The sequence below is a fragment of the Rhodamnia argentea genome, chromosome 1 (genome assembly GCF_020921035.1).
Source record: "Rhodamnia argentea isolate NSW1041297 chromosome 1, ASM2092103v1, whole genome shotgun sequence".
NCBI classification, from domain to species: domain Eukaryota; kingdom Viridiplantae; phylum Streptophyta; class Magnoliopsida; order Myrtales; family Myrtaceae; genus Rhodamnia; species Rhodamnia argentea.
In genome coordinates this window covers 34375613-34388606 of record NC_063150.1, presented here as the reverse complement: position 1 = coordinate 34388606, position 12994 = coordinate 34375613, and the positions used below count along the sequence as shown (strand labels likewise).

At 43.1% G+C, this 12994-nt stretch overlaps 2 protein-coding genes across 2 annotated transcripts; one reads left to right on the top strand and one right to left on the bottom strand.

Annotated features, from left to right (window-relative positions):
• Window positions 1–2675: 2675 nt before the first annotated feature.
• On the top strand, window positions 2676–4158 carry LOC115738904 (putative clathrin assembly protein At4g40080). Its single transcript, XM_030671703.2, has 3 exons — window positions 2676–3174; window positions 3268–3548; window positions 3631–4158. Exons 1-3 carry the CDS (start codon window positions 2805–2807, stop codon window positions 4075–4077), a joined length of 1098 nt encoding a protein of 365 aa, XP_030527563.1. The 5' UTR covers window positions 2676–2804; the 3' UTR covers window positions 4078–4158.
• A 1818-nt stretch (window positions 4159–5976) lies between these two features.
• On the bottom strand, window positions 5977–11821 carry LOC115738903 (protein DETOXIFICATION 27). The gene is made up of 8 exons (XM_030671702.2): window positions 11454–11821; window positions 10814–11355; window positions 10510–10596; window positions 10276–10332; window positions 7766–8004; window positions 7111–7229; window positions 6824–6913; window positions 5977–6147 (listed from the first exon to the last, which is right to left on the bottom strand). The coding sequence occupies exons 1-8, from the start codon at window positions 11757–11759 to the stop codon at window positions 6100–6102; spliced, it is 1488 nt and encodes a 495-aa protein (XP_030527562.1). The 5' UTR covers window positions 11760–11821; the 3' UTR covers window positions 5977–6099.
• Between the last annotated feature and the right edge of the window lie 1173 nt (window positions 11822–12994).

Here is a 12994-nt window from a genome sequence, read left to right as displayed (position 1 = left end):
TCACGACCGTGCAACAACTTAGACTTCTTTTGGTGGAACCGGATCCCCTAACATTGCTTTGTTATGAGTGACATGATCGATCCAGGCCATCTAAATAAAAAATAGACGGCCTGAATTGATCCACATCACTTTTTAAAAAATTTTGAAATTTCCCTCCAAAAAAATTTCCCCCCTTTAAAATGTGATGTGAATGAATCTAGGCCGTCCATTTTGAAAATGGACGGTCCGGACCTCTCAATGTCACCCCTACCTTTATGGTAGGAGATCCGTATCCTCTTTTGGTTTGCTAGGCCGCCTAAGCTAAGTCTTTTCCCCAATAATCAATGGCTCGCTTACTAGCCCGCTCGGATCATAGAGAGAAGAAATCTTGAGAGAGAATGTACTTCTATTGCTTAATTGCTTGGTAGGTATATAAAATAATTTTAATTACACTGATGGTAATAGCAAATACAAAATAATCTTTTTTTAGCTAGATATAATATCGCCTACTTAGGACGTGCATGGTAATACTTCTATTTCAAAAATCAACTTTTGGCCATAAGTTAATTTTTCTACTTCTTTCCAGAAGTATAAGTTGATTTTTTTCACTTTTACTCCAAAAGTCATTTTTGATCAGAGAAATTTATTTGGTAATGATTGAAAATTCCTTCTGAAATATTATTAACATAATATATTCTTTGAAAAATTATTATCGGTGGCCGAAAAATTTCTACTTCATTTTTGAACTTTTTAAATTTCTTTAAAAATAATTTTTATTATTAAAATATTATTTTATTTTTTTTAAAAAAATTATTATTTATTTTTTACTCTGGTGGCGGGAGACAATGATTCGGGGGTGGCGGTCGGCGTAGTAGTCGATGGTTGACGGTAGGGGGCGGTGGTTGGCGGCGGTCGCGATCGGCAAAAATAGGTGATTGGCGGCAATCATGGCCGGCGAAGGTTGGAAGTGGTTGGCGAAGGTCGGCGGTCGTGGGCGGCGGCCAACGGAGGTCGGCGGTGGTTAGCTACCGGGGGTTGTCGATAGGTGGCGGCCGGCGAAGATCTATAGTTGACGGGGCAAAGCGATGGTCGGCGGTTGGTGGTGGTTGTGGGCGGCGGCCGATGAAGGTCGGGCGATGGGCGGCGGCCGGCGACGATTCGTGGTGGCAGAGTTTGACGGAGGTGAGTATGATAAAAAAGAGGGTGATAGCGTAATAAAAAAAAAGCGTGAGGCAATAAGTTCTTCTTGAGTTTTTTTTTTATGGTCGAAAGTACTTCTTGAGTTGAAGAAGCTATATTTTTAACTTATCAAATTGGGGAAAAACAACTTCAGAAGTAGAAATTCACTTCAAAAGTGGAAATTTCTTTCAGAAGTAAAATTTTTTAACAAACGGATTTCTACTTTAGAGGTTACGTTACCAAAAAAATTTCTACTCTAGAAATATTTCTGATATAAAAATTTACTTTCAGAAATGTTATCATGAGCATCTTTGATCGTTGAGATAATCATGGTTGGTTTGTATGGAAGCATCTTGAAGAGGTCAAGGTGAATAAGGACAGGGACAGCACAACAAATAGCCCCATCCTGTCTGTGATTGGCTCAATGTTCATTTGATTTATGCAGGAAAACTGCCAATTTGCCCCTTAAAATTGAACGGAAATGGTCAAATTGCTGCTACAGCCCGATTGTGCCGGAAGAAATCCTGGGCGATCTCTACGGTAGATCGTCAATTTTCCATGTAGATAGGTTTGAATTGCCCATGATCTTGACTTCGTGGATCTTAAAGTTGATGTTTTTGAGATCACCTTTTTACCCGAAGGCGGCTGTCCACGATTTGTTACGTGTTGTCTAGAAAGTACGAATATTCTCTGGAGGTCTTCGTGTTCGTGTCGGACGAGTGTCGGACACGCTGTGAAAAGTGATCAACGCGTGTCGGATTTTCGACACGCGGTAAACTCTTTCGACACGTGCGGGTCTTTTAGGAATAAAAATTTAAATTTATAAAAACCTAATATTCTGAAAATACTCAAACAATGTAAATTTAGGTGAAATGTGGTTTATTTCTTTTTGTTGGGTTCATTGTTAAATATTAAATTTAATGGTGGAATGTGGGTTGATCGTTTTTTTCCCCCTTTTCTCCAAACTTTATGGATTATTGGAATGGAATGTAGTTGAATTTGTTATTTCTGGATTTGAAGCAACTTAACTCGATTGAAATAATCATAAAACGGAAAATTTATCATATATATATAAATATAAATTTAATATATGATGTGTCCCAACATGTCGAAATTCTCTATTTTTGAAAAATGACGTGTCGACATATCATGTCGTGTCACATATCGATGTCGACTGTCAATTCTCCTTAGCATGTTGTCTGTGCATCTTTCTCCTTTGTTCGGAACCCGCAAGAACATAATAATAATAAAAAAAAGAGGGGCACATACAAATAAATTATATATATGTTATGGTCACTTGCCAACATTAAGGGGCAAATCTCACTTTCTCTTTTGGCTTTTTGGTAAATTAATTAAATGATTGGCTTTATCCATGATTTTTCATTTCTTATTGTTCTCAATTTGGCTTTCTGTGGGAAAAGGTAAGGAAAAGTCAAAAAGGCGAAGACCTCGTTCGGTCTTCCATTAAAACCCACTTCCGTGTCTTCATCCTGCTGGGCATAGTGGCCAACCCCACCTCTCTGTTTGAGCGACGAACCGTTGTTTGTCCCATTCAACCAAAGCAATCCACGCACTTATCTCTAACCTCGTAACCGCAACATCAGATTCCCACTGCCGCCGCCGCCGCCGCCGCAGTTCTTCAGTTGATGGGTCGACGCGCGGCGAAGCTCAAGGACCTTTTGGGCACGATGAAGGACAAGGCCGCCCAGGGAAAAGCGGCCCTCCTCCACTCCTCCGGGCAGGGCGACGGCTGTCCGCCCTCCTTCCACCTCCCCCTCCTCCGCGCCACCACCCACGACCCCCTCGCCCCTCCCAAGCCCAAGCACCTCGACCTCCTCCTCTCCGCCGGCCACTCCTCCCGCGCCACCGCCTCCCTACTCGTGCTCGCGCTCATGGACCGCCTCCAGTCCACCCGGGACGCCTCCGTCGCCGCCAAGTGCCTGATCGCCGTCCACCACATCGTCCACCGCGGCTCCTTCATCCTCCAGGACCAGCTCTCCGTGTACCCCGCCACAGGTACAAGGCTGCGCCTTTCTTCACTTGTCGAATTCCAAATCATAAAATACAGAGTTCATTCGCGTCTGAAAATGACTGCCTCGGCTGCTGCAGGAGGGAGAAACTATCTGAACCTGTCCAAGTTCAGGGACGAGACGACGCCCTTCATGTGGGAGCTGTCTTCATGGGTCCGGTGGTACGCCCGTTACCTCGAGAACCTCCTCTCCACGTCGAGGGTCTTGGGCTATTTCCTCTGCTCCGCCTCGAGCACGTTGGAGAAGGAGAGAACAGAAGAGAACGTCTCGACTTTCACCAACTCCGACCTTCTCAAGGAGCTCGACTCCCTCGTCGATCTCATCGAAGAGACGTGCAAGATTCCCGATTCTCTCTACCGAGTAAGCATCGTCTCCGACTTCATCTTATGAAACTATACTCTGTTCCTACGGATCTGTAAAGTGTTCTTTGTCTTCTCTACAGGACAACCAGTTGATCCGGGCGGTGACGGGTTTTGTGTCGGAGGACTATCTGTCTGCGATGGAGGCGATCTCGATCCGGGTCCGCGAGTCCGGACATAGGCTGAGTTGTCTGAGCTTCGGCCACTCGGTCGAGCTGGTGTGCGCCCTGAGGAGGCTCGAGCGGTTCGAGGAGAGGCTGTCGGCGCTGTTCAGTCACAAGACTGTGGCGTTCGAGGGTTTCTGGATCTCCGTGGCTGAGACGAGAGCGAAGCTGGAGTCGTGGAGGGAGGTGCAGTCCGCGTCGCCGCCGTCGGAGAAGAGGAGGGTCGGGGTGAGCGAGTCGGCCCGGTTCGGAGGGCGAGTTCCGATGGGTTCGGCCGGCGACTCGCTCAAGTTCTCGTCGGGGAGATTAGCGGGTTTGACCAGATATCATTTGCCCATCCATGAGTCGGTCGAGCCGTTTGCTTGATGGCATAAAAGTTTTCTTTCTTTTCTTTTTCCTCGACATGTTTTATGAAGCGTAGTTATATATATACAAATATATAAATATTAAATCCCGACTTTATCTAACACATTAAACTATATTCATTTGGCAAAATTGAATGAATATATGACACAAAGTTACATTTTGTTTTTGCAATATGTTTCGATTCAATATATTATTACACTAATACACCATATTGCAATCTCGTACTGGTCAACGGGGTTGGTCCGAGAGAAAGTAGGACAATTTGAGATTTACCTAAGTCTTCGGACATAAATTGACCTAGGTCGAGATCTATGCCAATAAGGTTTTCAGACAGGTGAATACGCTTAGTATCGCAAATTGTACTATTTTCTGCTATCTCTCTCTGGGTCAGAAAGTGGCCCCACGAGGGTGGGAAATCGTCAAGTTGTCACCGTATTAAATTCTCCGTAGGTTGAGAGGACGAGCCTCCAGGAATCTCTTTGTCAATGGGACATGGCATGTTCTTATCTACAAATGTCATGGTCCCCCCAAGATTAGTTTAGAATTTAGACGCAACAGTTGATAGCGTGTTAACCTTATTTAATTATTGGCCCCATTGCAAAAATATGTGTGTGAAATTTTTTATTAGCGCGGCTAATCTTGATGTGGGCTATAAGTCCCCATGACCGATGCGTCGAGGTCCTTTCGGTCTGAGGGCGGATTTTGGCTAGCAATTTTGCGTTTTGCGATCCAAGCAATAGTACGCAGGAAAATTGTCCAAAAAATCATAAATTTATTACATTTTTTTGTCAATTCAGTCATACACCTTTTAATCTTATCAATTGAGTTCTAAACCTTTTCATGTTTTGTAAATTGAGTTCATTGATCAATTTTGGCTGAAATTTCATTGACGTGGACGCTGGCCGTCCTATGTGACACGGTCGGCACTAGCATAAATATTTTAGTTTTGTATTTTTATTTTTTTGTATTTTTTCTTATGGTTGCCTTGGGCCTGGGCTTGCTTAGATCTAGGTAAGGCTGCCTCGCTCGAGACCGACAATGATCCGGGCGAGAGTCGGTAACACCGGTGTAAACAATTTAAAAAAATATTTTAATGTCTTTTTGAATCTTTTATAATTTTAACAGCACTCTTTTAACACTTACCTTTTTTTATGAATTATTGTAAATGCTCACTTTTCCTATGACCAAAAAGCTCGTCTCAAGTGAATAAACATCGAACATCCTAGATATCTCATTGTATCTTGGATCGGATAAGACGCGAGTAAGAATCGAATGGAATGACACCAACTCTGAATTGTTTGCACCTGGGGGTCGCCAGAGAACAGGCTTGGATTATGCACCTAATGACATTTTTCGCTGACTAATTACCACTAAATCAACCCAATTGAATTTCAAAATTCAATCGAAACCAGTAAAAGGAGATGTCGTGGTGGCACGATAATGACATTTTCTAGAGGGGTCCGCACGATGTGCCGCAACATAATAAGCATAGCACTAGCGATAGTTATCTCCAAAATTGCCCACCAGATGACGACTACTCTCACGTCAATTACGAACCCGGGACTTCAAAGTCGGAGCCTTCCTTGCTTCACCATTCATTGCCAACAACCAACTGTTCGAGCTCATCAATTAAAACGACGGGGAATTTAGATGATTCATCTTCGTATGCCGGGCATGTCATTGCAAACCGTCGTGCTTTTAATGAATCGGTCTGAGCCGGAAAACCATCAAGCAGGCAAAGTCTAGCTGCCTACTCGATTCCATTTCGAGTGAGATAACTGTTTAATCATATAGAAAACTGTTTAAGCGATGTTTTTGATTGCCATTGTGGAAAAGGACGACACTTCTCTTTCAATCGACCCTGTATTATTAGAACGTCCATTTTTTTGGGGTCACATATTGTAAATATCCTGGCGTCGTTTAGCAATAATAACATAGATTAGCAGTTCTAATCCAACTTGATGACAATAAGTTGAGAGCCGAAGAATGTTTCAAATGAAATGGGGCGACCCTTGCTTCTGATCATTTTGTGTCCGCCCACTTGTTCACGTGTATGCGAGCCTTTTGGGCCTGCAAGAAGAGAATAATGAGAAATTCCAAATTCCCTAATCAACCTGAATTTGATTAGCAAAATTTATGTAATAATTGACGTGACAAACTACACGTTGAATTGGACCAAAAAAAAAAAAAAAAATGCACGTCGAAAATGAGCCACTAGCTAAAATTAGGAGTGTTAAAACAGAATCGAACTGCTAACATAATCAAACCGGTTTGGGTAGTTGAAAAATAATCATTTTTTTTTGTCTGTTTGGGTTATTTCGATTCGATTAACTGAACATAATCGAACTGAAAATCTCCATTCTTTTTAATATTAGCAATTTGGGAAAAAAATCATTCTTTTCTATTTATTTTTATTTTCCCCTTTTCTTTCTTTTTTTCCCTTTTCGACCCCTCACCCGTGGCTGGCGAGGGCTTCGCGGCCCTTGCTCCAGGGCATTCAGGAGTTGCTGGCCCTCAGCCAATGGTAGCTGCCTCGCGGCCTTTGAACCAAAAAAAGGAAAGGAAAAAAAGAAAAGAAAAAAAGAAAAAGGAAAAATTAAAAAAAAAAAAGTCGGAAAAAGGAAAAGGGTAAACCGAACGACTGAACCAAACACAACTCTAGCTAAAACCCTCCAAAACGAATTTGACTTATCAATCTTAATAAATTGCTTAAGAAAATGTCGTTATTTAGTGAAGTCTTCGTTACCTCCTTGTTCCAGTCACATCGCCATACGATTATTGCCAGAATCAAGGTCTGAACCGCAGTCCCTCCGAAGATCATGCCAGCCCATATTCCCTGTTTCATACATAAGTGCTTTTGCCTTAGCCTATAGAGGTAGATAAACCCTCTAATTGAAATGTGAAAATCATCTATCTATAGTATATCTTTGTCATACCAATCTGAACAAATTTCAAGCATCTTCCATTGAAGGCCCATAAAAATGAAAAGAAAAAAAAACAGACACAAGAAAAATGAACAAGTGTGGCACATACCATAACACCTTGGTGAAATCCCCATCCCATCAAGAAGCCGAGCGGAACCCCGACGAGGTAGTAGCAACCTAAGTTTATGTACGCCACGTAGGATTGCCACCCCGATCCGATGGCCACTCCTTTGGAATCCCAAGCGCATGCCAAGGAATTGCAGCAGATGTTAGCACACGCTTCATACAGAAATTCGATAGAATTGCTGTCGATATATCTAAAATATTGAATCTATTATATCAAGGGAGAAAGTCACCAAAAACTTTAAAGAAGGCCTGCTATAATATATTTATCCCAAACTTTTGCTTTGCGACTTGAAACCCAAATTTGTATCTATATGACGCATTCACCCTGAATTTGTACCGGCGTAATACTTTTCCCACAAAATTTTTTCTTGTGAAGCCAAAAAACCCGAACTTGTAGACACGTGACACATTTTGGAGGATAAATGTGTCACATGCCTACAAGTTTAAGGTTTTTTTGTATTGCAAAAAATATAATTTGGGATAAATGTGTCACAAGCGTAAAATTTTGGGTGCTTTTGGTTTCACAAAAAAAAAAAAAGATAAACGCGTCACACAGATATAGTTAAGGATTTTTTGTGAGTTTTTTCTTTACATCAGAGTGCGAATCCGTACTTGAATGATCCGATATCATTACATACCCGAGAGAATAGGCTGAACGCTGTTGAGCAAGATGGTGAAAGCTAGGAGCACCGAGAGCCGGCTCACCGCTTCGAGGACGGGCCTGCTTGTGGTGAAGATCAACGCCAACTTGTCGTGAGAGAACATTATCAAGAGCCAGAACACGAGGCCAATGGCGACCGACGTCGCCACCGACACCGCCGTCGCGAACTTGGCTGCTTTGCCATTCCCAGCGCCGAGCTCATTTGCAACCCTCACCCTGAACTTCAACAGATAGTCATCTACATAAGCATTCTCCACAGTTCTGCAACTTACAGTCTTTTTATGTCCACGAACTATATACTTCAGGGACAGATAAAAGAACATTGATTTACGCAGATAAATTGCGATACAAGAGTTTTGGCCGGACAAGCTTTCATGAACTTTTTTCTCAACGTTTTAAAACAAACCCTAGCCATTTATCATCATACATATAATGACATGTCACATCTGAGTACATCTTTTTTTTTTTTTTTTCAGTCGTGTTTTTTTAAGCAAAAGAAATCTTCTGCATAGAAAGATGTATAGGACTGACTGACCCCATATAGAAAAACGGTTCGCTACTTATATCTCTATCCTTTGATAGAGAGCATAAGCGAAACACAAACCTTACCGTTAAGTGGTCTTTTAACCTTTGCTATTGGCGCAGGTGCTACTATACGTCGACTAAACGGTACTCCCATAGCAATTGGAGTTATGAATATTCAGTTTATAAGGTTATTGACGGGATTAAGGTTCGTTAGCTGGTATTTATTTAGTCATTCAGATAGTGACTGGATGCGGTTATTGGCGGGGTTAAGGTTCATTAGCTGGTATTTGTTTAGTCATTTAGATAGTGACTGCATGCACTATCTGTGAGTTCAAGTTTTCTTCAAATCTCGGTCATTCAAATACACTCAAAACTACACTTAGAACTGTTGTGCAGATCGAAGGGCTCACGCCTTCCCATGCAAGATGTCGTCGTTCGGGAACGATAAATAACAGAGGGAATCGAACGCGTGCACCGCACAGTGTTCCCAAGATCTCCTCTTCTCTGCCCACGACCACACTTCTTGTATCAGGAACAGTTCAGTCTCTGTACATTCAGCAATCGGAGCGACGAGGACACTTGAACCATGATGTTTCTAACCACAGACCCTTGTCTTTTTCGCGTCCTATGGACATTTTCTGCTGGCAGTGATTGTTTTCATTCGCGAAATCTTTAGTATAGAATGAGTTTACTTGTGCAAATCTATACATATACTCTTTTGCAATTGGTGTTGTCTGCTCAGTCCCTGGTTAAAAGGATGGAAAGTTACAAATGAATCCATCGAAAGGTAATTTGGAAAAGTAGGGTTGTTTGTTTCCCCTCCAACCTCTTTGATACTACAAGACAAAAAATGAGGAAACAGCCAGGGCAGTTTTCGAGGAGGATCAGAGATGAATAATTTCGGGAAAATTTGTTTTAAAATTCCTAAATCTGTCACACTTTTGCCTATTCAATCTTAAACCTTATATGACCAAAAAAAAAAAAAAAATCTTAAACCTTTTAATTTTACCAATTGAGTAATACATTTGTTCACGTTTTGTCAATTGAGCCAATCTAGAAAATTTCGACTGGAAATCACTAACCTAGATGCCTACTGTCTTATGTGGCATGGTCGATGATGTCATGGGAAATCTTCAATAATATTTAAATATTTCTTCGAATTTATTTATTAATTTTTTTTTTTACATCTCTAACTGGTGGGGGCCATGACGCCCTTGCTTGGTCTGGCAAGGGCATCGATGGCTAGCGATGGTTGAACGTCCATATTTGTAGAAAAAAAAAACAAAGAAAGAAAAAATAAAAAAATTGGGTATCATTAGAATATTATAAAATATTATATACGTCAGCGCCGATTTTGTCACGGAGGACGAATGGTGTCTACGGTTCCGATCAAAATTAGCCGGTTGGACTCGGTTGGCAAAACACAGAAATATATAGGACTCGATTGAAAAAAAAAAAGCGAAAATATTTCGTACTTAATTGACAAAATCAAAAAGTTTAGGATGATTTAGGACTTTTTGCATAATTTTCCAATAATTTTGTCATTGCCTGCTGTATTGGCGAAAATGGAGCAACCTCCTTTCGAGTAAGTGGAACACGACTCTAGACGAAAAAACGTCAGAAGGAATCGGGGAAAGACCGAGTGCAGGTAACAACAACTGACAAACGTGTCATTTTTTTCATCAAGCAAATCATGGAGACAGGCGCTGTAAAGTCACTCTCCATGATCCCGATCACGATCAAATGGTCGGGCCGAATCCTCAGAAGCGTGGCCCTTATTGCACAAGCCATTGGGGTCATTTCTAACCCCAACACGACGCATGAAACTCAAATCTGGTGTCGAATTATAAACGTTAACGAAACAGATGCGAACGATAACTCGCGAGTTCGTTTTGTTTTTATTCGGCGGGGAAGGGCTATTTCAAAGGTAATATTTTAAGTGGTGGAGAGGATAGATGTTACCCGGTAGCAGCGAAGAAGGCCAGAGGGATCATCAGCTCCCATCCATTGATCGTCATGCTGACCAAAAGAGACAGTGGAAAGGTTGAATACGTCGTTCAGAATGGGAAGAACAACAACTGAAACATCCGGAAAATGACAGGCCTCAAGCCATATGTTTGTTCGTATGCAGATGATTTATGAGCAGAAGACAGAGCACGATGTGTTGTAGAATTTAGGTGAGGATGGATTGGATACCATATGGACAAAGCATCCACGGCGATCTTGGCATTCTCCAGATTCCCGGTCATCAGGATCAGTATTTTGTAGTACCAATTCTCCAAGCTGCATGTGAAGAGCGTCAATGGCAATCATGTTGGTCAGATTTAGTTCGCTATACAGCACATCGAAACTAGGCCGTGAACTCGCAATGAATTTATGAAGAGTGATCTCAATCTGACTCGATCCGATCGAGCACGACCAGACTTAGTAACAAGATCGAGACCACCCACAGAGAGAGAGAGAGAGAGAGAGAGAGAGAGAGAGAGAGAGAGGGGGGCACCAGAGCATGAGTCCGGAGGCGGCAGAGAGCCTGACAAACTCCCAGAGGCCGGAGAAGGCCTCCGTGGAGAAGCCGGTCCAAGTGAGGGGACACCCGCCACACACGGTGTAACTGAACATCCCGAGCACCAGCACCCACCACGAGAAGTTGAGGGTCATGGCCGTCCCGACCACGCCGAGATGGAGCCGGTACACCAACAGCCAGCTTATCAGCACGTGAACCACGAACGCCCCCAGGGACACCCAAGCGATGGCCGCGGTCTTGAGCTGGCTCTGGAGGAACCGCTGCAGCGGGAACTGGAAGGCAAAGCTGAAGTGGAGCGGGATCATGACCAGGGACACAACGCCCGACAGCTCGGCGATGTCGTGGGGCTGGCCTAGGAGTTTCAGGAATGGGGAGGCGAACAAGTAGAGCGGCAAGAGAAGGATACAGCACAGGAAGAGGACGATCCACGACCTCTGCAAGTAGACGCCGAGCATGTAGTGCTTCTTGGCCCCGAACGCTTGCCCGCACAGCGTCTCCAAGGCGCTCGCCATCCCAAGCTAATTCACCAAATCCAAGGAGATAAAAAGAAAAGCATAATCTACAGAGGAGGGAATCACGCCTCACGTGACATGAAGAGTATAAGAACAGTACGTACAAGGAGGCCGAAGTCGAGGCCGATGATGAGGTTGTTGGTGAGAGCAACAGCGGCGAGCTCGAGGTCGCCGAGGTGGCCGGCGAAGGCCTGGGTGATGACGAACATGGTGTAGGAGGCGACGCGGCTGAAGATGGAGGGGCCGACAATGTGCCACAGCATCTTCGATTCGACCCACACCCTCCGGGCGAGGCTCTGATCTCCTTCCTCTCCTTCTTCTTCCTTATCCCCATCTGGCTCTCGCCGTTCGGTGGAGTCCTGAAGAAGAGGGACCTTTTCTGCATTCTCCGGAGAGTTCAGGATTGGCATTTTGCCTGGCGGCTATCCGCGTTCCGTGTGTTGTTTCTACTCTGGATGGTCAGCCAATCGTGGATGACGCCTAAGTGATATATACGTAGGAAAGCTAGTCGAAAAGAATAAGGATTCGAAATCCCTTCTTGGCTGTGAACGAATTTGGAAGGTCCAGATTTTTTATACATTTTTTTTTTGTGTTTTTTTGTCTTCACCTGCATTATATAAGCATCTTTTCCCGATCAATTCACGGCCAGCCTGCTTCTTGAAGAAACAAGATTAATATTTAGAAGACAGTAGAAGGTAAATATCAGTATCTGATGACCAAGAATCACAAACTTCACGTCATGTACAACTAAAGATGAGCATGATGTGAGTCGGACCGATTTCCTGACAGTCCTGTGGAATCAGTAAACGGCGGCTATGTTTGGTTCAATTTTCCCAAGGGGCTATCAGCTTTCAAAACCTAATGAGAAAAGTAAGAGGCTTTTTTATTTATTTTAAATATGAGGGGTTTGGCAAGTGTTTTTGGGACACCATTGACCAAATGTTAGCATTGGGAAAGGCTTTCAGCATTTTCGGATTGTTGTTGCCTTCAATGAATGAATTTTTTGGTGTCTATTCTGTTTTGGACTGTGTGCTAGAAGTCACTGATTGCTTTGTGCCTATTCTGTAGTGGTGTTTACACGAACCTCTGTGTACCTTTGCCACGGCAATCTGTGAGAACCAATTGCTCTTTCAACTGATTTGCTGAATGCAATGTTGATCAATCCGGTTGCAGTTAATCGCTTTAATGCAATATTTCGTAGTGGTGTGTAAGTTAGAAGTTTGTTTGTGCCTCTCAAATTTGTTCACGTCACTTTGAAACAAGAGGGTCATTCTGGGGGCTCTGAGAAGCTCCAGAGTTGAAGAGCGAAGAGAAGCAACAGAGCGGCAGCAATTCCAAGTCATTTCGGAAGTTCAAGTGAAGCAGGAGCTTGAACTCGAGTTATTGCGGAAGTGGGTATGGAAGGAGTTTGTGTCCTTTGCCACCCTTGTCAAGAAGCAACTCGACTGAGTTGCCATTGAACAGCAACAACAGCAGAGAGAGCCACCTTCGTTTTTGTTTTTCTCCGACCGAGCTGTTTGTAAAATTCTAATGTGTACTCACAGCACTAAAGCAGTGAGGAAAGGATGAGTTCCATCTTCATGGAAAGTTCTTGCTGTTTTTCTTTGGTTTAACGTGAAATTTGCAGAACCACTCAAGGATTGCC